At 39.9% G+C, this 27,032-nt stretch overlaps 1 protein-coding gene across 4 annotated transcripts in view; it reads right to left on the bottom strand.

Moving 5' to 3' along the window:
- The window catches only part of VAV3 (vav guanine nucleotide exchange factor 3), a 404,596-nt gene that overhangs the window by 153,610 nt on the left and 223,954 nt on the right, over positions 1 to 27,032 (bottom strand). For 2 of the 4 annotated variants that reach the window (XM_089300257.1, XM_002715817.6), the window contains exons 13-15: positions 22,978 to 23,063; positions 20,919 to 21,051; positions 20,420 to 20,529 (exon numbers count right to left, since the gene is read on the bottom strand). In XM_089300257.1, the coding sequence (XP_089156383.1) occupies positions 20,420 to 20,529; positions 20,919 to 21,051; positions 22,978 to 23,063 (329 nt within the window). Of the gene's footprint in view, positions 1 to 20,037; positions 20,183 to 20,419; positions 20,530 to 20,918; positions 21,052 to 22,977; positions 23,064 to 26,774; positions 27,017 to 27,032 lie in introns of those variants that run through there. The other 2 variants (XM_089300258.1, XM_089300260.1) reach the window with 2 other exon arrangements.

The raw sequence follows: 27,032 nt of genomic DNA, 5'->3' as shown, positions 1-27,032 counted from the left end.
TATTACTTGCAACTGGCTTCCAAAGTGTGTGTGTGGGGGGGTGTCTTGTGAGACTGAGCCCTTATCCTATTGGCTTTGAGGCCAACTCCAAGCATAGAGTACTCAAAGTGAATTGAATTATAGGTAGCCCAGTTAGGGTTTGCTAGCACACTGCTACACCACACTTTGGTACCAGAGGTGAAGTATTCTGTGTTGAGTAGTGTGTAAAAGTCAGAAACAAAGCTTTGGTTTATTTCCTGTCCTCTACAGAATTGTTAACTTACTTTGATTTCTTGTTCTTCCTAAGAGACTATCTTTTGGCCTTGTGCATTAGGACCTATAGGATACAACCAAAGAAACCCTCAGCCTCGTACATCAGCCCTGGACAGAACCCTGGGCCTGAATTTGTCTGGGAGCAGACACTGAAACTCAACATCAGCAATTTCTAAGTGCTCAGGACCTCCGGAGTATGCTGACATACTCTGAGCATCTTCTCCTGTAACTCCACAATGACTCTACAAAATATGTCATCATTTCTATTTGCTGATTGTGATACTGTGGCTCAGAGAGCTGAAATGATTTTTCAAGCATTGCGAGACTGGAAAATCTCAGCATGATGATTCGAATGTTTGTTACCTGTTGAACTGCAAAGTAAACATGTTCAACCTCTATACTTTAAGACCTTGAATTTAATCAGGGGAGAACTTTTAGGGGTCTTGGTTCCTGGGAATTTTCACCTGGCACATCCCTGTGATCATGCCCAAAAAAGCCCTAACCCAGAAGAATATTCCCTAAGAGGCTATGATCTTTGCTTCGGCTTTATAGTCACACTAAATGCACTGAGCTGAGAGCCCACACTGTAGGGTGTCTTCATTCTTACTACCCATCCATTCCAATTCCCAGAAGGAGGAATTCAGTGCAACAAGGGGGTCTCAGGATGACGCTTTCAGTTTCTGAGGATTCCAAACAGCTTCATGGCTCAGTCCGCAAATTAGCAGACCCAACTCTCCTGGAACCTCAAAGAAGCAGCGGTACAATTAAAAATGGCGACCAGTCTTCACATGGAAGGAGGCTTGTTCCTTCCCAGCGTGCAAAACAACTTGGGATCACGTCTCTACATAGTGGTACCAACACTATTCCAGTGTTGTAAAATGAAAACAAACAACTATCTAATCAACGTGGGGCTGAAGGGAACGTCAACTCAGTTACCACCCACAAGTATAATGGGCCCCATATTGTGGTGAAAACAAAACAAACATCCAATAGTCTTATTTTGTTTGAATGTTACCACAAACACTGTGAGGTAGAAATTCTCTTGCCATTTCATGATTTCCAAATTAAGGCTCCGAAAAGTCAAGCAACTTGCCAAGCTCACAGAGCAATTATTAGATTGGACTCTGACTTGATTCTTCTGCACTCTACAGTACTAACGAGTTTAGAAATAATTATGTGGGTCACAAAGGGCAACAAAAACGTTTTAAATAGGCAAATTATATCTACAAAATAAACTTATCTTTTAATTCCATTTGTGTATTTGCATACTAGATAAAATTCTGCCAACCATGCTGGGGAGGGGTGAAACCACAGACAGGGGTACTGACCACAGCAGCCTGGGTGGGAGGGTCTGAAGAACTAAGAAAGTGACATAGGGAATGAAAAAAGGAGTCAGAAATGAAAGACAGGCTGGCGCCGTGACTCACTTGGCTAATCCTCCACCTGCAGCGCCAGCACCCCAGGTTCTAGTTCCGGTTGGGGCATGCCGGGTACTAGTCCTGGTTGCTCCTCTTCCTGTCCAGCTCTCTGCTGTGCCCCAGGAAGGCAGTGGGGGATGGCCCAAGTGCCTGGGCCCTGCACCCGCATGGGAGACCAGGAGGAAGCACCTGGCTCCTGGCTTCAGACTGGTGCAGCGCACCGGCCATAGCAGCCATTTGAGGGGGGAAGGAAGACCTTTCTCTTTGTCTAACTCTGCCTGTCAAAAAAAAAAAAAAAAAAAAAAAAAAACAAACCAACACGAGAGCGGTGTGCCAGATTAGAAATAAGCATTTTTTAGAGGTCAGCCTCGCAATAGTCAGTTGCGAGGCTGCAGGTGGCTAGCCTGACAACAGGGAGACCAGTTAAGAAGCTAGCAGTAACCCATGAAGAAATTATAAAACCTTCCTCATATTTTCCCTCTCCTTAATTGTTTGAGCATGACTGGTACCGTCACAGGCAGGGCTGGAACTTCATGAATGGACTTGGAAAGAGTACTGATCCTGAACTGAGTTTTCTTTAAAATGTGGTGCCCTTAAACAGAAGCACGCAACATAAAGCAAAGAGAATGCAGGAGGCACACTGCAGCAGGTACGCAAGATGCTCAGGGTTCACCTGCTTTTGACCAAACCTTTAAGAAACCGGTCACACCAGACACATTTCAATAGCTAATCAGAAGCAATTCATGGTTTTCCTGAGTGACTGGCCATCACAAAAGAAGGTTTTAAGTCAATAGCAATATTTACTGACATGTTATTCCTTTTACTGATGGCAACAAGGTAACCCTACCATCTTAGGAAGTATATATTTTTAAGTAGAAATTCTGACATGTAAAATTTATGTTATTACCAAACAAAAGAAAGAAAAACAACAGACAAAATAAAAAAAATCCGTAATAAAAGATTTTAATATTATGCTATCAGTTTGTCTATATCAAAAATAAATGATGTTGTGTGACAGTCTACCTTCAGGGATGTTGAAAAAATCAATGACCTTTTTGAAATTTGAGCTCTAATATTCGCAAAGTGCTTTTGGGTCAGTTAAAGAAAAACTCTTAAAGGAGCACACAAACAGATTAACAAATCAATCTATAAAAAGAAATAAAAAAGATACTGCTCACAGAAGATAAACAAATTACTCCAAAGCAAAATGTTCTTAAACTCCACCTGAGCCACCAGAAGTGCTCCAGAAAGGCTCTCTGGGCCCTGCTGCACGTGCTCCGGGGACACCTGAGGTGGAGTGGTGCTGACCACTACTGGCCACTTGGGTCCTTTCAGTTTTCCTAGTCACGTTACAATTGTGTGTGAAAATGCCATTGATTAATCAATTCTCTACATAATAAAGCTTTGGCTTCTTGTGTTTTCATTATCAAAAGGCTTTCTTACTAAAATCTAGTAAGTTTTCTGGATCACACATCATCTATATTTTTTCAACAAGGGTTCACAGTTAATTTCTTTGGTTCACTATGATGATGCTTTTTATCGAATTAGCCCTGATTATTAGCCTTATTTCCTTTATTCAGATGTTGAAAGTAAGCCATATCTTCATTTATAATAAAATGAACTGAACTAGTTTTGATTTTATTGTCATTACCTTTCCACAGATGGAATTGGCCTGCTGACTGAACTTCCCTCCTGCTTTACAGAATGGGTACTCAAAGTTTAAAGCACAGCGTCACCATCAGGGCACGAAAGCCTTAATCTTCTCCAGTGTGCATAACCACACACATACATGTAAACCCACATAAGTATGAAGGTACTTTGGAAAGCTTACAGAAAAATGTAACTAAAAAAAGTATTTGGGTGTTAATTTTTTTCATGAAACATGTTTTCCACAGACTTTCGGAAGATCCCCATGTGCACTGATTTCAATTTTTTTTTTGCACCAAAACAAACATCTTTTCATTTTTCATGAACTTTCTAAAGTGCCCTTGTATATACACACACTTATACAATTGGTTTAAAAAAACCTGTTGAATGTATCTTTTTGTTTGTTTTTTGACAGGCAGAGTAGACAGTGAGAGAGAGAGAGACAGAGAGAAAGGTCTTCCTTTTGCCATTGTTCACCCCCCAATGGCTGCTGCGGCCAGTGCACTGTGCTGATCCGTAGCCAGGAACCAGGTGCTTCTCCTGGTCTCCCTTGTGGGTGCAGGGCCCAAGCACTTGGGCCATCCTCCACTGCACTCCTGGGCCACAGCAGAGAGCTGGAATGGAAGAGGGGCAACTGGGACAGAATCCGGCACCCCGACCTGGACTAGAACCTGGGGTGCAGGTGCCACAGACGGAGGAATGTATCTTTGAGGACCAAGAGAGATCAGAAAAAAAATTAACTTTTGAGCAGAAATAAATGATGATTAGATTATAATGTTGGGAGGGGGGGTGTGTGTCACATTTAACTTTCACACTTTATCTTTTGCCATACAGGACAAAAGAGACCTCAAATATTTCCCAATTTCCTCTTCAATTGATGAATGAAGTTCCAAAGAGAAAAAGAGGCTCGCCTGGGAACCAAAGCAAGGGTGGGATGCGGGTCCTTTCTTGCTATCTTCCTCCTTGCCCAGCACTCTTTGAACTCCCCTAAAATGTCTTTTTCCATTCAGTTTCCTATTCTGTTTTTAGGATGTTGGGATATGATCTCCATAATTAAAGCTTGAAATCTTTAAGCCTTCATTACTATTCATCATTAACAGTGTCCTCAGCTGCCTTGTATTTCATCCAAAATATTAAAAATATTTTAAGCATAAATTAATCATTAGGCATTTAACCTTCAAGTACATTTATGAAATCAGGTTTATTGGCAATTTTACATGAATGTGAATTCTCACTTTCCAAATGAATTTAAAAACCAATTGCAAATAGTCTACTAATAAACACTTAAAATTAATATTTGACTATTTCCCCAACCAGCCAGGTTCATATTGTCAACCTACCTAGTATATTCAAAATCGCCAGCTAGCCATATTTTAAATTAAACATAAGCCCATGAGATTTAGCTTCTGTGGACCTGGCACATTTAGACTTGTGTCAATATCAAGAGTCAATGCAAACCTAATACTAAGACACTCAATCTCTTACTTTGAAATTTCATAAAACCAAAGATTCCCTTAAAGCATCAATACCTTTTAGAGTCATTTTAAACCCCCCAAACAAACTCAATCTAAGGAGAGTTTCATTATAATTGAATATGGAATTGCATGTTGGACTGTGCAAGACATTAAACAATTAAACAAGCAAGAAATTTAATTAAATTTCTAATTCACTTTGGATTTCACTGTATCCTGCAATTAGAAGGTTTCATGCTAGTATCAAATATTCAGGAGTCAGGAATGCCCTGATGAAAGTAATCTGCAAAGTCAATAGCAGGCAGTATGTTAATGTCAAACAGATGGCAGAACAACAGGCCCTACTGCTAATATCTGGTTGGATTTTACTCCTCTATTCCAAATCCACTGGCCCTTGGATAGAGGTTGGCAGAATTTCATGACAGGGATATAGGGAAATGAAGCAGATCCCATTACATGGGAAAGATACTCAGTAATAAAAATTTTGCTTTGAGGGAAGAGTAATCACCAGGAAGCAAAGGACCTAGAGCATAGCCTCACTTCCACTACTTGCTACCCCATGGCTGTGGGCAAGTGATTGTGTATATAAAGTTACCCAGGGTCTGAATGGGTATGAAGTCTGAGATCTACCACATAGGCTTCCGGAATTGATCTATTTATAAGATAATGGAGGCAAGAAGCAGTGGTATTGCTCTTGACCTCAGTGACGCCTAATCTGGGACCCTTTTTTTATACTGCCCTAAAGAAAAATCTTCATGTGAATTATCTCCTGTGTACATATTATACAAAAATATGTGCATGTATAAATGTGTGTAACAGAACATGTCCTCAGATCAACTCTACTGTGTAAAAGGCCAAACACAGACTTCTTAGCCACTTAAATAGTCAAGTGCCACAGCAGAAAAACACCTAGCTAATGTAACCAGATAGATACAAGTGTTTTAAGTCAAGAAACAATACAAGCCGAGATCTCAACTACAGAGGCTCAGAGTTGTCACCAGCTTCGATTTAATCTTCATACCCTCCTAACTTGAAGGACTCAAAGTTGTTTCTTATTCCTTATTCCTAGCCCTTACGTTATGTGGGAAATCCCTTAGGTTGCTTTATGGCGTTTCTTCTAGTAAATCAAAGCCCGGCAAACAGTGTAATTTTTTCTCAGTCTGAAAGATGTCTAGGTCAGGATAATTGGAAAACTCAATTCAAACTCCTACCACAATTAAACAGGCAAGGCACAGTTTTGCCTTAGTAAACTACATGTGACCTCGGGTCTATTTTGTTATGTATGAAACACTACATCCAAGCTATCTAGTTTTTAAAATGCACTGACAGCAACAGCTTTAATTTAAAATGCCAGTGTTCAATATGTCAAAGCTCAAATATTCTCTGGGAAGAAACTTCAGTGCATATATATTATTAATGTACTATCAGAGAACAGATCCCTGAGTTGATTCTGACCACCGAGTCATTAGTCAAAGACGATATAAAGCAAATCTGGTGTACGATAATAGATGGGAGGATTTTGTTGCTGGTTGCTCTTGCTATCCAAAGGAGAAGACACAACGGAAAAAAATGTTAGAAGACTGCAGTTTGGGGTTAGGAGATAGGAAACCTAAGCTTAATAAAACATCAGTTTTATTCCTCACCAGCCATCTGAGCAAGAAAGTCCTTGTAGAAAAGAATGGGAGCCGCAAGTCCCACACGCAGTGACTGAGGGGACATCAGTGCATCTCTGTCACAGGATGAGCTCTGTGGCTTCGGCGGCTTGCTCCCACTTCTGGCCCTTAGTTTTTTTATTTGCAAAAACAGAGATAAACTGGAACAATTATAGAGTTTGTGAGGATTTAATGAGACAATATCAAAAGTATAGCATTTTGCTCATAAAATAACATTAATGTCAGCAAATGTTAATTCTCTCAATGAATGGATGCAAGGAAGAACTGGAAGAATATTTTTTGTTTGTTTGCTATAACTAACATCAACAAATAATGTTTTTAGTAAAAATATATCAGTTTAGGACATTTGTGACTTTTGAAATCACTCTGATTTATTCAAAGAGCTGGCTTCTTTGCATAGACAGCAATGGTCCATGATAAATACAAAGCTATGGAAAAGACAGAGCAATCAAGAACCACCAGCTACTGGACTATCCGACCCAACTCTGGGACAGCTGATCCCAACTTTCTTAGAGAAAAATGTTCAGACGGAAGTCTGCCATTCTAGTAAGTGAAAACAGGTCAGACACACGGTGCCGACACCCACTTCAAATCTGGCTCCCCAGGAAGCAGCAGCTATTCAGCACTCAGTCCGGTTTATCCCAAAGGAGGATGAGGACAGCGTTATCACACTGTGGTCATACCTTCAGTGTCTTCTGTAATAAACACCCAACGCTACCTACATGCGGGATGCAAACAAACCCAAGTATTTATTTAGGACTCATCTTAATCCACCCTGATAACTGGCCAGGGCTTAGTCTCAGACAATGAGGATTTTTCTCTGCAATTTTTTACTTCTATAAAGAGAGCCTAAAAGGACTAAAATCTCATTCTCTAAACGATGGATGAAAGAAAACACCAAGCCAAGAAAAATCAAAAGTTTGAATAAATCAAACCAAGTTCAGTCTTCTGATAAGATAAAGGGACTGGAAACCAGATATAAATTAACATGGAAATGAGCACTTAATTTGCTTTAAAAAAAATCCTTGAAGCTCAAATCACTCTGACAAACTGTTGTTAGTAATATGCACAATGCTGTCTATTTGATTTGGTAAAAATACCAACTCCTTGGAATCACTAAAACACATGTGGAAAATATTTATTTAAATTCAAAATATATTCTCATCTTGGACATGAATGTACCACACAAGAATATTTCTTATTTATAAAACAAACTGAGGGACACTTTCATCTTTTGAAAGCCACCATAGGTATTCTTGCCATAAATGAGGCAGCATGGTGTGAAGGAAAAAGTCCTACATTGATATTCAAGTTCAGACTCTGCCACTTTGAACTGAAAAAATGCACACAAAATACTTAGTTTCTCTTCTCTTTTCTGATTTGTTTTTCAAGGGATAATGCCCTGCTGAATCAAATGAAGTATTATCCAAAAACAGGAAATGGTACAATATTATAGAAGAATAAGAAATTATTGTTATATGCTACTAGGCTCTAAACATTAAAACATGAAGGAATTAAAATCAGGAACTTTTCTTCAAACACTTAGAATATTAAAGACTATGTACAGGGGCCAGTGCTATGCCTTAGCAGGTAAAGCCATTACCTGCAGTGCCAGCATCCCATTCAAGTCTCGGCGGTTCAACTTTTGATCCAGCTCTCTGCTCTGGCCTGGGAAAGCAGTGGAGGATGGCCCAAGTCCTTGGGCCCCTGTTTCCAGGTGGGAGACCCAAAGGAAGCTCCTGGCTCCTGGCTTCGTATCAGCTCAGCTTTGGCCCTTGCGGCCAGTTGGGGAGCGAGCCAGCAGATGGAAGACTTCTCTCTCTCTCTGCTTCTCCTTCTCTGTATAACTTTGACTTTCAAAAAAGAAATAAATCTAAAAAAAAAAGACTGTACAATCCAACCAAAAATTCAAAAATTGATTTCTAAACATGTCAAAAACATATGAAGCCTTATTTGATTTTTGTGGGGACAACAGTATGTAGAACTCATTGTATACCACCCATAATTTTGAATTAAAAATGAACATCTAATTTATCCACACCATCACCTGATTCTGATCAACATTCATAAACTAGTGGTGAAAGAATCTTCCTAAACTAAGTTTCTTTTCATTTTTTTTCACCAACAGAAATTATATTTTAAGCAATTTTAAATATGGACATGGAGGAATAACTATCTTCAAATATCTGAAAGGGGTCACACAGGGAATATGGTCAGACATGTCCTTTTGGGTCCAAGAAGTGGCATTAGCCAAGTTTTGCTTGAACTTTTAGCCTTCAACTCATGATAAGTTTTCTACCGTGAAAATTAACCAAAGTTCCAGAGGCTACTCTCAGAAAAAAGCTATAAGAAAGACTCAGACAGTGAGCAGCTGGAATAAAGGAACTTCAAATAGCTTATAAATTTGTCAAATAGTATATTTTGTGAACATTTTGATCATTATGAAATGCTATGCAGAATCTACAGGAAAAACACAAAACAAATTAACTTTTCTAAATTACAAATCAGTGACATATATATTTTCCCTAATCTTTGAAGCAAAAGGCATATATTCTTTTTTTTCCTAAGATTTATTGATATAATGTGAAAGACAGAGCCATAGAGAGAGGGAGACCGAGCGAGAGAGAGAGACAGAGAGAGAGACAGAGACAGAGAGATATCTTCCATCTGCTGGCTCACTCCCTAAATGGTTCCTACCACCGGGGCTGGGACAGGCTGAAGCCAAGAGCTTCATTCAGGTGTCCATGTGTGTGCAGGGGCCCAGGAACTTGGGCAATCTTCTATTGCTTTCCTAGCTATATCAGCAGAGAGATGGATGGGAAGTGGAGCAACCAGGGCACAAACGAGTGCCCGCATGGAATGCTGGTGTTGTAGGTGGTGGCTTAACCTGCTAGGCCACAATGCTGGCCCCAAGACATATATTTCTTTCTTTCTTTTTTTTTTTTTTTTTTTTTTTTTTTTTTTTTTTTTTTTGACAGGCAGAGTGGACAGTGAGAGAGAGAGACAGAAAGAAAGACAGAAAGAGAGACAGAGAGAAAGGTCTTCCTTTTCCGTTGGTTCACCCTCCAATGGCCACTGCGGCAGGTGCGCTGCGGCCGGTGCACGGCGCTGATCCGAAGCCAGGAGCCAGGTGCTTCTCCTGGTCTCCCATGCAGGTGCAGGGCTCAAGGACTTGGGCCATCCTCCACTGCACTCCCGGGCCACAGCAGAGAGCTGGCCTGGAAGAGGGGCAACTGGGACAGAATCCGGCGCCCCGACCGGGACTAGAACCCGGTGTGCCGGCGCCGCAAGGTGGAGGATTAGCCTATTGAGCTGCGGCGCCAGCCAAGACATATATTTCTAATAACAAATTCCCTTTTCTAAAGGAAGAAAAAAAGTCATCAGCTAAAATGTCTTTCTTTGATCCTTAAGGGCCAATAACTGAACATCTGTCCACCGGTACAGTACTTTCCTAGGTTGGAACTTCCAGTTCCACTTTCCTCACCTCAAAATAATATGTGGTATAAACCATTTCACTGCATCTTCCAACTTTTTACTGCTTTGCATTAACATTATGCTGACTTGAAAATATAAGCCGGTGCCACAGCTCACTAGGCTAATCCTCCGCTTTGCAGCACTGGCACACCGAGTTCTAGTCCCGGTCGGGGCGCCGGATTCTGTCCCGGTTGTCCCTCTTCCAGGCCAGCTCTCTGCTGTGGCCAAGGAGTGCAGTGGAGGATGGCCCAAGTGCATGGGCCCTGCACCCTATGGGAGACCAGGATAAGTACCTTGCTCCTGCCATTGGATCAGCGCGGTGCGCCGGCCGCAGCGCACCAGCCGTGGCGGCCATTGGAGGGTGAACCAACGGCAAAGGAAGACCTTTCTCTCTGTCTCTCTCTCTCACTGTCCACTCTGCCTGTCAAAAAAAAAAAAAAAAAAAAAAAAGAAAAAAAAGAAAAAAGAAAAAGAAAGAAAGAAAATATAAGCCTTATTAAAATGTAAACTCCATATGAGAAGAGAACTTGTCTCATCATTACAGCAGGAGTCTTCAGAATGTTTACATATCCTTTAATCCATTTTCCACAAACTTTATCAAGGACCCTCATACATCCTTGGTGCTTAGAATACTTCTTGATCATATAGGAGATGTTCAGTAAATACAGAAATGAAGCCAGACAGATGATATATACTCTTATTCAAAATTCTTTCAAGTATGACTTTATGACTTATTTAGTTGAAAGAGTGCATATGTGTATGTGTATGTGTGTATGTGTGTGTGTGAGAGAGAGAGAGAGACAGAGACAGAGAGACAGAGAGGAAGAGAATGAGATCTTCCATCCACTGACTTACTCCCCAAATGACCACAATAGGCAGAGCTGGGCCAAGCTAAAGCCAGGAACCAGAAACTTAATCCAGGTCTCCAACATGGGTGGTAGAGGCCCCCAAACTAGAACCATCATCCATTGCTTTCCCAGGTATATTAGAAGGGAGCTGGATTGGAAGCAGAGTAGCTAGGACTTGAATGGGTACCCATATGGAATGCAGGCATCGTTCACCACAGCTTAACCCAGTGTACCACATTAGCCCTTCAAGTACGACTTTATCATTTCTTCAACTAGAATTCTCTTGTCTACTGCCCTGTGATGAGGAAAAGCACATTTGTTCCATTGTTTCCATTGTAAGGATTGTCAATTCTAATTCCAGCTTGCTTTGTGTTATATAACAGAAAGCAGCATTTCTATGACTAAATAATTTCCTATCAATAAACATCCTGAAAGTAGTACATATGACATCAACTACTAGGCTTAGACCTACAGGGTTAACCGTGTTTCCTAATCATTGAATTCACTGTTTTATATGTGTGTGTGTGTGTGTGTGTATTTTTTTTAATTTGGAACAAACCATACCCTAAGTTGACTCAGTATAACAAAAAACTCCAAAGCAAGCATTCTCTTTGTGTTAATCTCTACACTACCCATACAAGCTAGATACACCATGCTGATCTTCACTGCCAGGTTAAAATCCACTAGTTGCACTATTATTATGTTCATTTCTTTAAAAAGGAAAAAATTCATAGATCAAGGCTCTACTATAGAGTCTCACTGAAATAAATCCTAACTTAACTGAATAATTTTGTTTGCATTTAGTTTAAACCAGAGTAATGCTTTTACGTTAGTACAAATTTGGTTGTCTATCATTCACTCTTCTAGTCCTGTGAATTTTCCTTCCTTATAAGCATGTTCAAGAATGCCAGAAAAATGTCAAATAAATATGAAATATAACCAGAAAAAAAGGAAAGAGGTTGATCCCCACTAGGCAATAACAAAACAAGAACACTATTTAATATTTACTAATGCTTTGTCATGCATGAAATGCTTTCGGATGTTTCTGGATCAAACAGGCTACTAAGAGACTGCACTCCATGACAGCTGTGATTTTTCTGAGCACTGTCCCGTGTCCTACTTCCTTTTATTGCTGCCAGTAGAGCTCTCCATACTGACTTAACTGCCAATTTTGAAAGGTTATAGACAATACATTAGATTCAGGGAGGGTTGAGCTGGCTTCAACTTGGGAGATTAATGCGAATAGGTCAGCACCACGGGACTCAGCTGAGCCCACAAGCAAAGGATTGCGTCAGCATGGATCACAACACCCGAAAACAACTTCTTCATATTAAAAACTGGTCATGTAAGCCTTTTCAGGAGAAAGAATAAAAGCCTGTTTCCACAGAAAATAATTTCTCAGAAAAACCCAATAATGCGTAAGGGCAAACACAGACACGGTCTGTGGACTGATATTTCGATCATTATGCCATTCAGGCTATCAGTTTCCAAGCAGGCTCTGGACACCCAGAAGATACCACAGTCAAAATGTCACACCCACAAACAGCTCACCTAGAAAGGCTCGTCCCCTGGCCAACTCGGCACTGTGACAGACTGTGTGTGTACCTCACAGTTTTCCTTACAGTGCACTCCAGGGAGGAAATTTCAGAATAAATATCAGGCACAAATGGCATTCTGCTGGAAAGAAAATGCTTCAAGAGCACAAAAAGCATCACTGATTAAAGCCGTTCCTTGTTGATGTGGCTGCCTACTGAGTAGAGAAAAGCTTCCCTCACTGCAGCTCCTGGCCTGCACTCACTGTCCTTTCCAATGAAGCCCGTAATAAAACTTAATGAAACCAGAGACCTCAAGTCACAGAGAATCAGCATTGTGGACACACAGAGAAATGCAAGGAAGTAGGTAGGCTTTGAGCACCTCAGTCTCCATGGAATTTGGGCCAAGCTTTGCCTGTACCTCTTTGGTGCAAGGAGGCCCCAAACAGTATATGACTTGTATATTTTTCTGCCATTTTTCTTACACACATGGTTGAAATCAATGCTACCTAAAAGAGTCTAAGAAATGTGAAAATGACCCAACCTTCTGGGTTCCATAAGTTTGATCCCAAGCATCAAGTCAGCCTGCCAGGGGGACACACACACACAGAAGTCCCAGCATTAGACGTCTACAAAATGCCTTAGAAAATCATACTCTTATTTTTGAAGGCTAATATAGAAAAGAGATAACTACATATAATACCAACTTCAAGAATTTTGAAAAATCTAATGCAGCCAGCAGAGGACATGAGTTTCTCTGCGTCTCCTACTAGGACTCCACCTTACACAGCTTCTTCTTGTGATACTAGAAGAAGTCTCTCTCCCCTAAGATCTCTTGAAATATTTTGTCAGACAGTAAGAACTCCACAATTCGTTAAATATTTGTTTCTTTTCAGGTCTTGGTTGTCAGAAACATAAGCATAAAATTTTAAATTTACAGAGAAGATGTTTGGCCTAAATATTAAGCCACTGGCTGGGACACCTACATCCCACTATTGGAGTAGCCTGGGTTTATGAACCAATTCCACTTCTGATTTCGGCTAAGGCACACTCTGGGAGGCAGCAGTGATGGCGCAAGTAGCTGAGTCCTTGAAAGCCACGTTGGCAACCAAGATTGGGTTCCCTGCTCCTGAATTTGGCCCAGCCCCAACATTTGCAGAAACTTGGGAAATAAACCAATGAGAGAATGGGAGTCTACTTTGTGTCTCTTCTGCCTCTCAAATATAGAAAAATTTCATATATACAAAAAATGTGGTTGTCAATTATGTGTCAGGTATTGTGGTAGGACAGATTATGCAACAACAGGATCTCTGCCTTCCTGCTATCTATAGCCTGTTGGGAAACAGACATTAAACAAACACATGGATGGACCTAATGGTAATCCCATCAGTCTATCAGCCCAGGCAGTTCACCCTGGAACTGTAAAGGTACACATGAAGCAACCAAACTATCCAAAGAACTAATTTTAAGCAGACAAAAAAAAAAATTCATTGATCAGCAGACTTACATGCATGTTTTGGTATGTATACTGTATTTTAATAAAATCTTTTTGAAAAAAGTAACTTTAGGGTGCCAGTATGTGGCACGCTGGGTTAAGCCATTGTTTGTGATGTTGGCATCTTGATTCAGAGTGCCAGTTCCAGTCCCAGTCACTCTGCTTCTGATTCAGGTACCTGTTAATGCACCTGGTAAGGCAGTGGAAGATGACTCAAGTAGTTGGGCTCCTGTGACCACTTTGGGAGACTGGGATGGAGTTCCAAATTCCTAGCTTAGGCCTGGCCCAGCCCTAGTCATTGTGGATATCTGGAGAGCGTACCAACAGATAGAAGCTCCATCTCTTCCTTATCTCCCTCTCCCAATCCCAACACTTTAATTAATAATTATTTTAACTTAATTAATAAATAATAAAAAAGTAATTCCCCTTCATTAAGCATCTCAAAGAATATAAAAGGGAATACAACCCAGAGTCCACAGACACACATCTCAAAAGACCCTTGCTTCCTTCCCAAATGTCAGATCCCAGAGCTCTTCCACAGTCTCCAGCACATTGAAACCCACAAGTTTCTTTCTATGCACAGACACAGGAGGCTTTCTTTTACCAAATTCCCAGCTCTCACCATGTAGCTCAGTTGAGTTTCTCCCTAATATGCAATAAAGAATCTTTCATCTTTAGGAGAAGAAAAGATGGCTAAAACAGAGCAGGGTACTGATGGAAGGAAGCCTGCAATGCTACTCTCAGAGTAATGGGGAGGGGAGGGGACAAAATAAGGCAGGGCCTTCTTCAGTCCTGGTAGAATTTTGATATCATACAAAGTACAATAAATAGCCAACAAAGCATTGAAAGTAGGGAAGAACATGAACAGATCGCTCTGGGTGTTTTGTGGAGACTGGACCAGGTAGCAGGAGAAAGGGTATGTGGAAGCAAATTCGAGACACAGAAGGCTTAAAAGGGGGAGGGGCAAATGGTCAGATTCAATCTGCAGAGGCTGTTGAGACAGGGAACCTGTGGCAGGAGAGGACTGTGCCAAGGGCAACTCTTGGGCCTCCACCTACTGATACTTCAGTAAATGAGGATGGAAGAAGAGATGATTTTGACAGAAATATTTAGACTTCAGTCTTAAAATTTAATCCATTATACATTAAGTAAACATTATTCAATTTAGAAGTAGTATTTAAATTCAATTGCAAAAGCTCCCTCATTGTTAAATGCCCAGGGCTTCCAGTAGCGTCTGGCAACAAGGCAAGAGCTCGATAAATATTTGCAGAATGAACAAAATTTCCTTTGGTAATTACCTCTCTGGTATTCAGAATATCTGAGCAATAACTTTGGATTAAAACAAATTATGTTTGATGAAACATAATTCTATTTTCAAAATGTGAAAAATATGCTTATTGTTTTTGTCACACGAACAACAGAAAGTAAATTTCAAGAAAATGTTCTTGCCTAGTGGGGCTGAGTTTGAAGATGATGCTTGGAAACACTGTTCTATTTGACCTCTGATTACTTAAAGTTTTCTTTTTAATTCCACGGCATCTATACTCTTAATTGTGAGTGACTTCAAATTCCTCCTGGAAGTAGATGGAGAATAAATTAGAAAGATTCACTGTCCTTCAGATTAACTGCAATTTGTGGGGCTTGATGGCTTGATACTTGCCGCCACTCACCCCTTCCCATTCTGGCAGCTAGCTCTCTTTCTGAGGTTGTGGGTGAGTACACAGAGCTCAGGGATGCCCCTCCCACCCTGTGACTAATAAGACAGTGCAGCCTGGCTCCAACCCTCCCCAGCGCTGGAATTTCCAACCCCCATCCTCATTCTCTTCTCCCGGATAGCATTCACCGTAGTGTTTAACTGGTAACTATCCTAGGTTGATATTTCAGCAAACAGGATGACTTCGGCACTATTCTACTAGGCTAACTCATTACTTATTAGTTGATCCATCCAGCACTGTGATTAGCATACAATACACAGTCACGAAATCTTAAACCGCAGCATAATAAAGCTATATGCACTGACAAAGGGGCTTTTCTGTTCAAAGGAGGAAATGTGAATGCTTAGAATCTCAAGAACTGAGTCAGGCCAGTCAGCAGAAACTCCACATAAGAGAACTTTTCATTCCTCTTCAATGAACTCTGAGAGGCTGCTTCTGAAACTACCACTATCTACCCTAGGCAATGCTTTATCTTCCTCTCCTCGTTAACCTTTCTCTAACCCTCCTTCTAAGAAGCTGTCCTAATCTATTGTTTCATTTCTTCATCTCATATTTTACCTAGTTTTGACTCATTTCTGAGATGCTATTCACAGTAGTAAAGCAAACACAAAAACCCTCATTCTGGCTGTAGACAGCAAGATCTGCATCCTCATAGACAAAGAAAATCCCCATGAACTGAGATCCTCAATGTTGTTGGAAATGATACAACTTTATACAACCGAGCTGAAATGCTCCTGTGACTGCCAGTTTCCTGAGTTATAAAAGGGTACAAACAGGTTTATCAAGTTAAATCTAACAGAATTCATAAAACACACTGGTTAGAAGGGATATGGGGAAAACATATCTATGGTTTCCCATAAAAATTTTAACACTGCTACAGGACCTGTATCCACATTTTACAACATTATTCTGAAAACCAGTTTACCCCAATAAAATATTTGCCATCCTATTTCACAGATGAGTAAATGCAATTGTGAGAGACAGTGACCAAAAGCCCTTTGGGAATAAATAAAACTCAGCAACACATATCAATCATCCTCTTAAAGATTTAAATATATTCTTCAGAGTAGGGTCCCCAGAATGACAGCCCTGGAACATTATTTGGCTCAACAATCACTACAAGGACCTCAAGAATAACCAGTCCTCCTGCCACTTCTCATGGGAAAAAAAGGAGAAAAAAAAATCCTTCTTCCTACCCTCTCCAAGTGGGTCACTGCTGCTTTTCTTTGTAGAGCCCTTCCTGGAGAGGTTTGCCAAGTTCAGACGGGGTTCACTGCATATTTTAAATGCTGGACGTGGCAATGGCCAAAGAAGGTCAGAGAACAAGACTGCTGAGCAAGGATGGGATGCACTGGGAGAAGACAGAGAGGCTGAGATGTAGGTCACCTCTGGGGAGATGATTTGTGTTCACCAGATACTTACTGTTTATTGGTGCTCATGCTTTTCTTTGGTCTTTGTTTTGAAGTTCTAAAGTAAGAGTGGTATTTTATGTGCCTTACAGGTGATTCACAATTATTTTAAATAAAGATGATCCAATCATCCTATAAACAGAATTGCCATCTTCTGTAAATAGTTCTGGCAAACATTTCATCATTCTCAAAAATATCAACTCCCTTGACTTCCCAGCATCCTCTCTGCCGATGCCTCCAGTTCCGTCTCAGAGTTCCTTAAAGCTGAAGTTCAGAGTCCCTGAGAACTAAGCGACTGTTATAAATGCTAAAGACACAGGGAGGGGCTGTCCTATGGCGCTACACAGGGCTTGCAGTTTTTCACATATTTTCATGAATGCTGCAGGTTTTATTAGCTTTCTTTTATTCTCCATGACTTATATAGTAAGTACTAGAACTTTAGATAATGGCTAAAACAGAAAAAAAAAGAATCATAGGCAAAATCTTAAGCTTTAGGATTTACCTAGGTTATTCTATTTTTCTGAGCACAAGACAGGCAAGAGCTATCTTACAAAGCTGAGAAAGAATATCAGGGCTTTTCTACATAATGAGCTTCAAAAAGAGAAGAGGAAATAATGGGATAGTCTGATGCCTGATTAAAATCTTGATTTTTATTTTATCATCCATGGCATAATCCCTGCTTATAGAAGAGCTCAACTTCAAGTCTGAGCAATTCTCCAAAAAGGTTTCCGTCCTCTCGTGAGCTGCACGGACAGTCACTGGAACCCTTAAATACAAAGCCACTTCTGATGTTTTACCCATGTTGTTGAGACGCTTGGGAAATAATCACAGATTAGCAATCCTGGGTTCCCACTGTGCTGCAGTCATCCTCACTGTGGTAAAGCAACTGCAATCCATCTGCGTTCTTGAATGCACACACCTGGAAGGCAGTGACTGTTATCTGCCTGTAACAACCCATTCCTTCCTTCTCTCAGCTAGAGAACCTCAGTTCTTAACCAGGTACTGATTCGACATCTAGATTATATTTCCCAGCCTCCTCTGTCAGGTGTGGCTACATGTCTAAGTTCTAGAAAGTACTATACAACAGAAGCTTGAAGCATTTCTGCAAAGGATCCTAAAAAGTGAGGGATTACCGTCTGCTACCTGAAATGGAGATTTTATACCTGGAGTTCTGATAACTATCTTAGACCACAAGGTAACCAGACTTGGGGTAGAAGCTAAATGCTGACAATGGCAGAATAAAAAGACATAAGCCTGAGTTCCTCGTGCTCTGGAAGCCACCCTACCACGCCCCATCTACCAACTCCAGATGCTTTTATGCAAAAGAACTACATTTAAGCATCTATCTCATCAAGTCTCTTATACCCAGGGATTGATTTGATTTCCAAAAACTGAAGAAAACAGTAACCGATATGTCTATTATACAGTGAAAGGAGGATGACTGCTCTGGGCTGAGAAATTCAGCTTTCCTCCTCTGCAGAAATTCCTCCACCCATCAGAAAATATTAGACTACCAATCCTCCCCACAGGAGCCAAGGCTTGTGATCAGCTGTGCCTTTGCACATTACTACTAACCTCAGCATGCTACCACTCCAATTGCAGCTGCTCAACCCCAGGTGCCTCACTAAAAAAAGAATACTAGCTTTATGATATAGCTGACTGTTGGTCAGAAACTGGACAGAGCACCTTTTCACTTGTGCCCCAAACCACATGGATCCCCACAGTATAGTCAAAGGCACTAATGTATGAAACTACTAACCTCTAATACTTAATTATTGTAATCAACACCAATAAATCACAAAGACCACCATGGAATACGATGTTCTCTGGTTTTATAAGTATCCATAAATGGATTAGAGTCCTAAACACATACCCGTAGTAATGATAGCAATAACAGTAGGTATCGCTTTATGGTTCAATACCATATTATTGTTATTGTACCATTTGGCTGTACATAGTACAATATGATGCCAAATACTTCCTGGAATTTTGAATAATTATTGCCCTTAATTTGCAGATGAGGAAACTGAAGCTCCGGCAGGGGTGAGGGACGTCTGGCCTGTAGACTGTGTAAGGCCTGCAAAACCATTTGGCCTGGCCCTTCTGAGGCAAACACAGGCAGGACTCAAGATTTAATAAACCTGCAGCAGGCTAATTTTTAAGCTGAACATTTTATATGGCCCACGAATGATGTTACAAATATCCAAATGGCCCTTGGCAGAAAAAAGGTTCCCCACCCCTGCATAGGTTAAACAGCTAAGGCCATGTAGTCAGATCATAGCAGTAATTACAGCAGAACCAAGAATTGTCTATAAGCCTAAAAATATTTTGGCTATACAATCCTGCCTTTCAAGATATTAAATAAAACAATCATATCAGAATGTTTATCTTCCTCCCCTCAGAACTACAATAAATCACTGTAATCCTACCTCAATTTTTTTATTACATAAGTACTTCCTAAAACAAAACAAAACAAAATTACAGGATATTTCAGAAAATGGTAAACAATGCTGGAACACAAATAAAATCACGGAAGTGTTTTTCTTTTCAATCTCACTTTTTGTTAACAGTTTCACTTCATGGTTACCTGTATATTTCCACAAGAGTCACTGCACACTTTTTGATCCATAAATACCAAAAATGAAAAGAAACACCCAGAACAATATGTTCCTTGGTAATTACTTCTCTGTATGCCACCCTTTTTGAATCAAGTCTGATTAATTTTCTACTCTTTGTTGAACTTCCTCTTCGGTACAAGAACACTAAAAGAAATCAAGTCCTTAAAGCATTCACTGAATACATTAAACAATTTAGCAAAGATTCAAATAGTAAATGATTTTAAAACAGAGGGGAGGAATTGATGTATTAAAAATAAGATGTGTGCACATATGTATATTTAGTGTGTGTATGTGGAGATATCTGTATTGAATTTAGAGGTTGGTATACTAAAACAAAGCAATTCCATTAAAACTTTCACATTATAATAATTATTAATATTTTCTTAAACTGCTAAAAGCTGGTCCTTTTCGTGGTCCTATGAGAAGAAAATCAAACAGAAGGTTGGAGCTCCCTCTTGCTTCCTTTTGAAGAAATTCACCAAAACTCTTCTAGGAGACAGAGGTTATCCAGCAGGCAGCTTGGCAGCACGCGACAGTGTCACGTGTTCCACCATCATCTGTATTCAGCAGGGGTGGGGAACGTCTGGCCTGCAGGCCGTGTAAGGCCCACAAAATCTTCTGGTCTGGCCCTGCCAGGGCAAATGCAGACAGGACTGGAAATCCCATAACTCTCTAATAGCAGGCTAATTTTTAAGCTGATAATTTTGAATGGCCCATGAGTGATGTTATAAATACTCAAAGGCCACTGGCAGAAAAAAGTGCCCCACCCCTCATACATGCTAGAAACATTAGGCTACATTGATTGTTATTCACTCCTCATGATTGACTTAATAGGAAAAGACACTTTTAAAAGTAGAAATACTCACAAAGCCATTTCAAACTGTTCCAGCCATTTTTTCTTTAAATCTTTTGTTTTGCAATAAAATTCCAACCCATTTTGTCCTTGGGTATGAATGAGGTAGAAGCCATAAGACCACTGTTAAAATTAATATTCCTTGGGTTAATACAAAGCACTTCTTAATAGCATGTTTCCAAATTCACTAAAACACCACCTTGAGCATCCAAAATCTCAAAGCATTATCAAAACAGAAACTGTAAACAGTTAAGTGTGTTAATAAGATATAGGCAACTTCATCTCTCTAACAACATCTATGCCAAATGCATCTTGCTGCCTTGATCATTAGAATATTTAGAGATAATTAAACTTGGCATTGCCCAGTTCCTACTCTCACAGGTATGTAACTATTCAATCTCTAGAAACAAAACACTTAGAACAATAAGTCATATCTTGCATTAATGTATTAACACACTTTCCTGGATATTCAAAGTTATGAGTAAATTAGTTATTAGTTTCCCCAGAGTCACCTTTTTATTTTCTTTATCAGTTGTAGGATTGTTGGCTATCTTGTACTGCTGAAGATCTATTATTTCCTTCATTTCATAGTTATCACCTTTCCTTTTACATACAATCACTGCCAAATCAAACAAGAAGATATGCCTGTGAAAGAGAGGAGAGAAGGGAGGGAGGGAGGGAGGGAAGGAGAGAGGAGGAGGAGGAGGGGCAGGGGGAAGCAGGTGGGGGACAGGGGAAGGAGGGAGAGGGAAAGAGAGAGGAAAAAAAAGGGATTTAGGAAAACCAACCAAACTTTTTTCCTTTGCATTAAAGATAAGAAGGCAAGAGGCAGTGTAGCACGTTGGAAGGAATGCAAGCTCTGACACCATCAGAGCTGCCTGTATCCTGGCACCACCCTCTTCCATGGGAACATAACTGCTCTTCGGTCCCTCATTGTAAAAATGGGCAAAATTGGGGCCGGCACTGTGGCGCAGTGGGTTAATCCTCCACCTGCGGCACCAGCATCCCATATTGGTGCCAGTTCTAGTCTTGGCTGCTCCACTTCTGATCCAGCTCTCTGCTGTGGCCTGGGGAAGCAGTAGAAGATGGCCAAAGTCCCTGGGCCCCTGCACCTGCATGGGAGACCAGGAAGAAGCACCTGGTTCCTCGCTTCAGATTGGCGCAGTTCTAGCTGTTGCAGCCATCTGGGGAGTGAACCAACGGAAGGAAGACCTTTCTCTCTGTATCTCCCTCTCACTGTCTGTAACTCTACCTCTCAAATAAATAAATAAAAATCTTTTTAAAAAATGGGCAAAATCTAATACAAGCAACGTGCACACTGCAGGATTATTGAAAAGACCAACTGAGATAAGCCATAAAGTTTATTCCTAAGCACTTATTATTTAGTGAAAATGTTAAAACCTCTAAAGAATACTATTAATGACTAGAGAGACAACCTTCTCCTGAAGTCACTAGGAGCCCGCCAGAATGCCTTGGAAGTGTTGTCTGTCCCTCTCACAAAGGTGTCTCACTCATTTCAAGTCCCCAGGCCCACCTGCTGGGCAGGTGTTCTCCTCATCCTCCTTGCACTGGGAAGGAGACTGCCAGTGGAGATCATCTGCTCCAGGCCACACTGCTGCTGAGGAGCAGAGCAGGATTTCCGGGCAGCTCTAAGCTTCCAACCTGTGCCCTCACCCTCTAAGCTGCTCCCCGTGAGTTCAGGGACCACCGACAACACGAACTGAGTGGTGAATGGACAAACTGTTAAACAGAAGTGATGGCAAAATCTGCATGTTACTACTTTTTTCTATAAAAACAATGTTAAGTCGGGCAAAAAAACAAACCTTATAATGCTATCATTCAACCTCCAAACTTGTGTATTTTCATAAACTCTCAATGATTAATACAAATACTTCTCTTTACACAATGATGATAAGTTCACAGAGCTCTAATACTTGCATCTCTTTGGCAAAGTCTGAAGTTTAAGGATATGCAACTCCTGGGAGCTACTGTGGAGACAAGGTAATGATGTAGAAGCAAGAGCTGATGCTGCCCCCTGCTGGCTGACCTGTTTTCCAAAGATTCTAAAAAATGGCCAAATAAGCCACAAAAGCATCAGTCTGACAATCACATACAATTAAAAGACTGTAGGCCAATGTCACTAATTCAGGTTCATCCATAAATTTCCCTCTAGAAAAATATCACTAGATGCCCTCACTTAGTCTTCTTTCTTAAGACATTTTCTGTGAGTTATTTTTAAATGTTTACCAAAAAAAAAAAACTTCGTTTTTTTATGGTCATTGTATTTATTTTAACCTTAGCTGACTATATAGAGAGTCATACATGTATGTATGTGTATATATGTGAGTATATATATATATATTATTTTCTTCTTAAGAACTTAGAAAAATCAACAAATATCAGAATAGAAATGGAGATATCTAAGATAGCTCTACCAGAACATTTTAGAAACCCAGTTGGTCTATTCTCTTGTTTTCCTCCCATCTTTTCTCCCTGAGGAATTGTTTTTAAGGTTGTCTCAATCTTCTGACGTTAATTACTTAGTCTCAAAATAAATACTGCTCTTCTCACCTTTCTTGTTTTGTATGCTTGTCCAGAGTGGTTATCCGAATTTCACCATCTCCCTGAGGTCGTCCAAAAAGCAAAACTGGTTGGTTCTAAAATATAAAATGTATATGTCTCAGTTTTTCAAGTCATCTAACAAAAAAAAAGTATAAGAAATTTGCTCAGGACAAGTAGATTACAAATTTTATCATCGTTTTAGTTTTTTTTTTTTTTTAACAAACTGAAAAAGCTTAGATCTGTATGATGTATGAGGGTACTTCAAAAGGCTTGCAAGAAAAAATGGATACAGAAGATTTTCAAGTTTGTGCAGTTTTTTTCATAATATGCATTTTCATGAACTTTCTGAAGACCTTTAGTATGCATGGATTTTTTAAAAAAAATTAAACCAAATACACTTATCTATTAATTCCATTTTACATGAACTAACTGAATTACTCTCACACTCCCAAAGATTTCTTCTTAATCCCAGGAGGAAGTTAATTTTACTTATAATCTGCAATGAGAAGCTAGCTGCCAAAACAAACAGGAAGAATCTAAAACCTGAGCATTCTACCGATGTTTTTATAATATCTACTGTGTGCCAGCCGCCGTAAGAAGTGTAAAATGAGGAAGACCTTTCCTCATGGAACATACTGCCTAGTAGGGTAACAAATACTCACAACAGCAACTACAGACGCACAATGCCATGAGGAAGAGAAAAGGATGGGAACCCAATTTGATCTAGAAAATCAGGGATGGATTCCTTGAGGTAAGATATCAAAGATAAAAAGTTATGACTTAACTAATTTTTTTTGTGTTTTTCCCCAGAAACCTTTTATTTAAGGAATATAAACTTCATGCATTTTGTAATTACAACTTTAGGAACATGGTGATTCTTCCCACTGTACCCATCCTACTCACTTTCCCACCCCTCTTCCTCCTCCCTCTCCTATTCCCATTCTGATTTTTACTAAGATCTGTTTTTAATTAACTTTATATACATATGATTAAAAATAATATATAAGTAGCCATATATATACATATACACATATAAATAATAATCAAATTATATATGTATACATATATGACCACTTATTGTATACTTGCTAAGGGAATAAAGGATTAAAAATTGTCATTTATATCTGTCACCAAAATTTCCATTATAATAAAGGACACAGATATGTGCTTAATTAACTCTATTATAGGAAAATATTTTAAAAAATGCTCCCTATCAAAATCCTAAAGACTTTAAGGAAACAGAAATTTCCATCTTAAAATTAATAAAGATTCTTAAAGAACCCTAACAGCCAAAATAACCTTGAAAAGAAACAATGTTGGAAGTCTCACACTTCCTGGTTGCAAAACTTACCACAAACCTACAATAATCAATGCAGTGTGGCACCAGTATAAAGATAGACACAGAGACCAAAAGAATAGCAAAGAATCCAGAAAGAAGTCCTCACAGTATTGTCAACGATTTTTAACAAAGGTGAAAAGAATATTCAATGAGGAAAGAGTCTTTCCAACAAACAGTGCCAGAGAAAATTGGATACGTATACACAAAACAATGACATTGGCCCCTGCCCTTGCATCAAACACAAATATTTATTGATATAAAGATTAACTCAAAATGAATCAAATGCTGGAATTTAAGAGCTAAAACTATAAAACTGTTAGAAAAAAGTCAAGGGGACGCTTTAAGACACTGGACTTAGCAATGATTTGGTCAATAAATTAGATTTCATCAAAATCGAAAGCTTTTGTACAAGAAGGATGCTATCAGTAGGGTGAAAAGGCAATCCAAAGAAGAAAGTATCTGTGCACCATGTTTAGTAGGGGGCTGATATCCAAGATATATCTAAAGAATTCCTACAGCTAAATAACACAATATTTAAAAAAAAAAATTGTTTCCAAAAACAAAGCATTAGAATAGACATTTCTCAAAAGAAGATACACAAATGGCCAATTAATGCATGAAAAAGACTTTCAACACCAGTAACCAATAAGGAATTGTAAATCAAAGCTACAATAAGTTCATGCACATTAGGATGGCCATTATCAAAACAAACAAAAACAGAAAATAACAAGTGTTAGCAAGGGTGGGAGAAAATTGGAACCCTTGTGCATTGTTAGTAAGAATATAAAATGGTGCAGCTGCTACAGCAAATAGTATGTCAATTCTTCAAAAAGTTAAACAGAATTACCAAACAATCCAGAAATTCCACATCTGGGTATACAACTACAAGAAGTGAAGGCAGCTTTTCAAATACATATTGGCACCCCTATTTTTTCAGTAGAATTATCTAGCACAGCCAATAGGAGAGGCAGCCCACTTGTTCAAGCATTTATAGTGGATAACGGTGGACTCCAGGGAAAAATGTATGAAATATTGATACATACTCCAGTATGTATGTTCCTTGAGGACATTATTCTAACAAGCAAGTCACAACTGGATAAATATCATATGATTCCACTTTTATGAAGTGCCCAGACTAGTGTAACTCATAGAGTGAAAAAGTCTAATGGTGGTTTGCAGAGACTGAGGGAAAGGGAAGGAAAGGAAGAACAAAGAGTTTGTGATGAATGAGTACAAAGTTTCAAGTTTCACAAGAGGAAAAGAATTCCAGAAATGCCTGGGCTACATAACCTTGTAAAGTACTTAATGACACCATGGTACTCATTTTAAAATGTTTAAAATGGTAAATTTAATGATACGTAGATTTTACAATTTTAAAAATGCTGCATGGCTGTCCAGGCAATACACTAGAGACTTCTGAAGAGGGAAGAACGACAGAACATTAGAAATAGGGGTTCAGTTGGACCCTAAAGGAATTTGATAAGGAGTATCAAAACATTCCAGGCTCTGAGAGGACTATGATCAAAGGAAGAATTAAAAAAAAATACATGGCGAGTTGGAAATATTATACTACAATAGAATATTCACAATGAAAATACATGCACAGTTATTAGCCACATTAGTTCAGGAAAATAGTCCAAGTCCAGACCATGGAAGGTCTTCAGCACCATGCCAGGGAATGCTGATTGAATACGCAAGGCAACAGAACATCCTGACAAGTTTAGGAAAGAGTGAATGGAGGAGTCCACATTTTGGGACTGTGAGTATGTGAATAGATGATCCCAAAGTACCACGATTGCAAAGGTAACAGATGCCGCAGCCTGAGATGGGGAAGGGGCTGTATATAGAAGTATGAGATTGGTTCCAGATGTTTCAGAAAGACAGGCAATGAAGTCGCTCTATAAAAAACAAACAAACAAACAAACAAAAAAAAACAACAACAACAACAAAAACACCCATCTCTGTTTCGGACCATCCTCAGGCGAATCCAGGTCTCCTTCCTCTCCTGAAACCCCTACAACAGCTTGCTGATTCGTCTTCCTGCTTCTAGGCCATCTGGAGATGCAAATTGGACTCTCACATCCCTGACTGGGCTTTTACCAGCTTCCCACTGCAGTCGCAATAAAATCCCAGCTCAGTGCTCTGGTCTCCAAGGCTGTGCCAGGCAGCTCCCTGCCCCTCCTGCCTCAGGGTCCACCATTCTTCTCACTCATTTCCAGTCACTTTTAACTTTCAACTTCTTGGGCATACCTGGCTCTTGCCCATCTCTGGGCATTTCACTTGCTATGGATTGCTCTCCCACCCTACCTGATCTTTGTGTGACGAGCTTCTTACCATGCAGGTCTCAGTTCAAATGACAAATGACTCGAAGGACTTTTTCTAATCACCCATTTTACCTAATCCAGGACTCCCCTTATCATCCTCTGCCACAGCACCCGGTTCACAGCACTAATTTCAATATGGCTTATTTTTAAAAAAATATTTATTTATTTGTAATATGGCTACAGAGAAAGAGAGGGAGAGGCCGAGAAAGAGATCTTCCATCTGCTGGTGTACTCCCTAGCTGGCCACAACAGCCAGGGCAGGGCCAAGACGAAACCAGGAGCTTCATCTAAGTCTTCCATGTGGGTGCAGGGACCCAAGCACTTGGGCCATCTTCTGCTGCTTTTCCCAGGCCATCAGCAGGGAGCTCGATCAGAAGCGCAGCAGCTGGGACAGGAATCGG

This window comes from Oryctolagus cuniculus, chromosome 7, assembly GCF_051225735.1.
Source record: "Oryctolagus cuniculus isolate XC-2025 breed Fujian yellow rabbit chromosome 7, ASM5122573v1, whole genome shotgun sequence".
Lineage (NCBI taxonomy): Eukaryota > Metazoa > Chordata > Mammalia > Lagomorpha > Leporidae > Oryctolagus > Oryctolagus cuniculus.
This window is presented reverse-complemented; position numbering and strand designations above follow the sequence as displayed.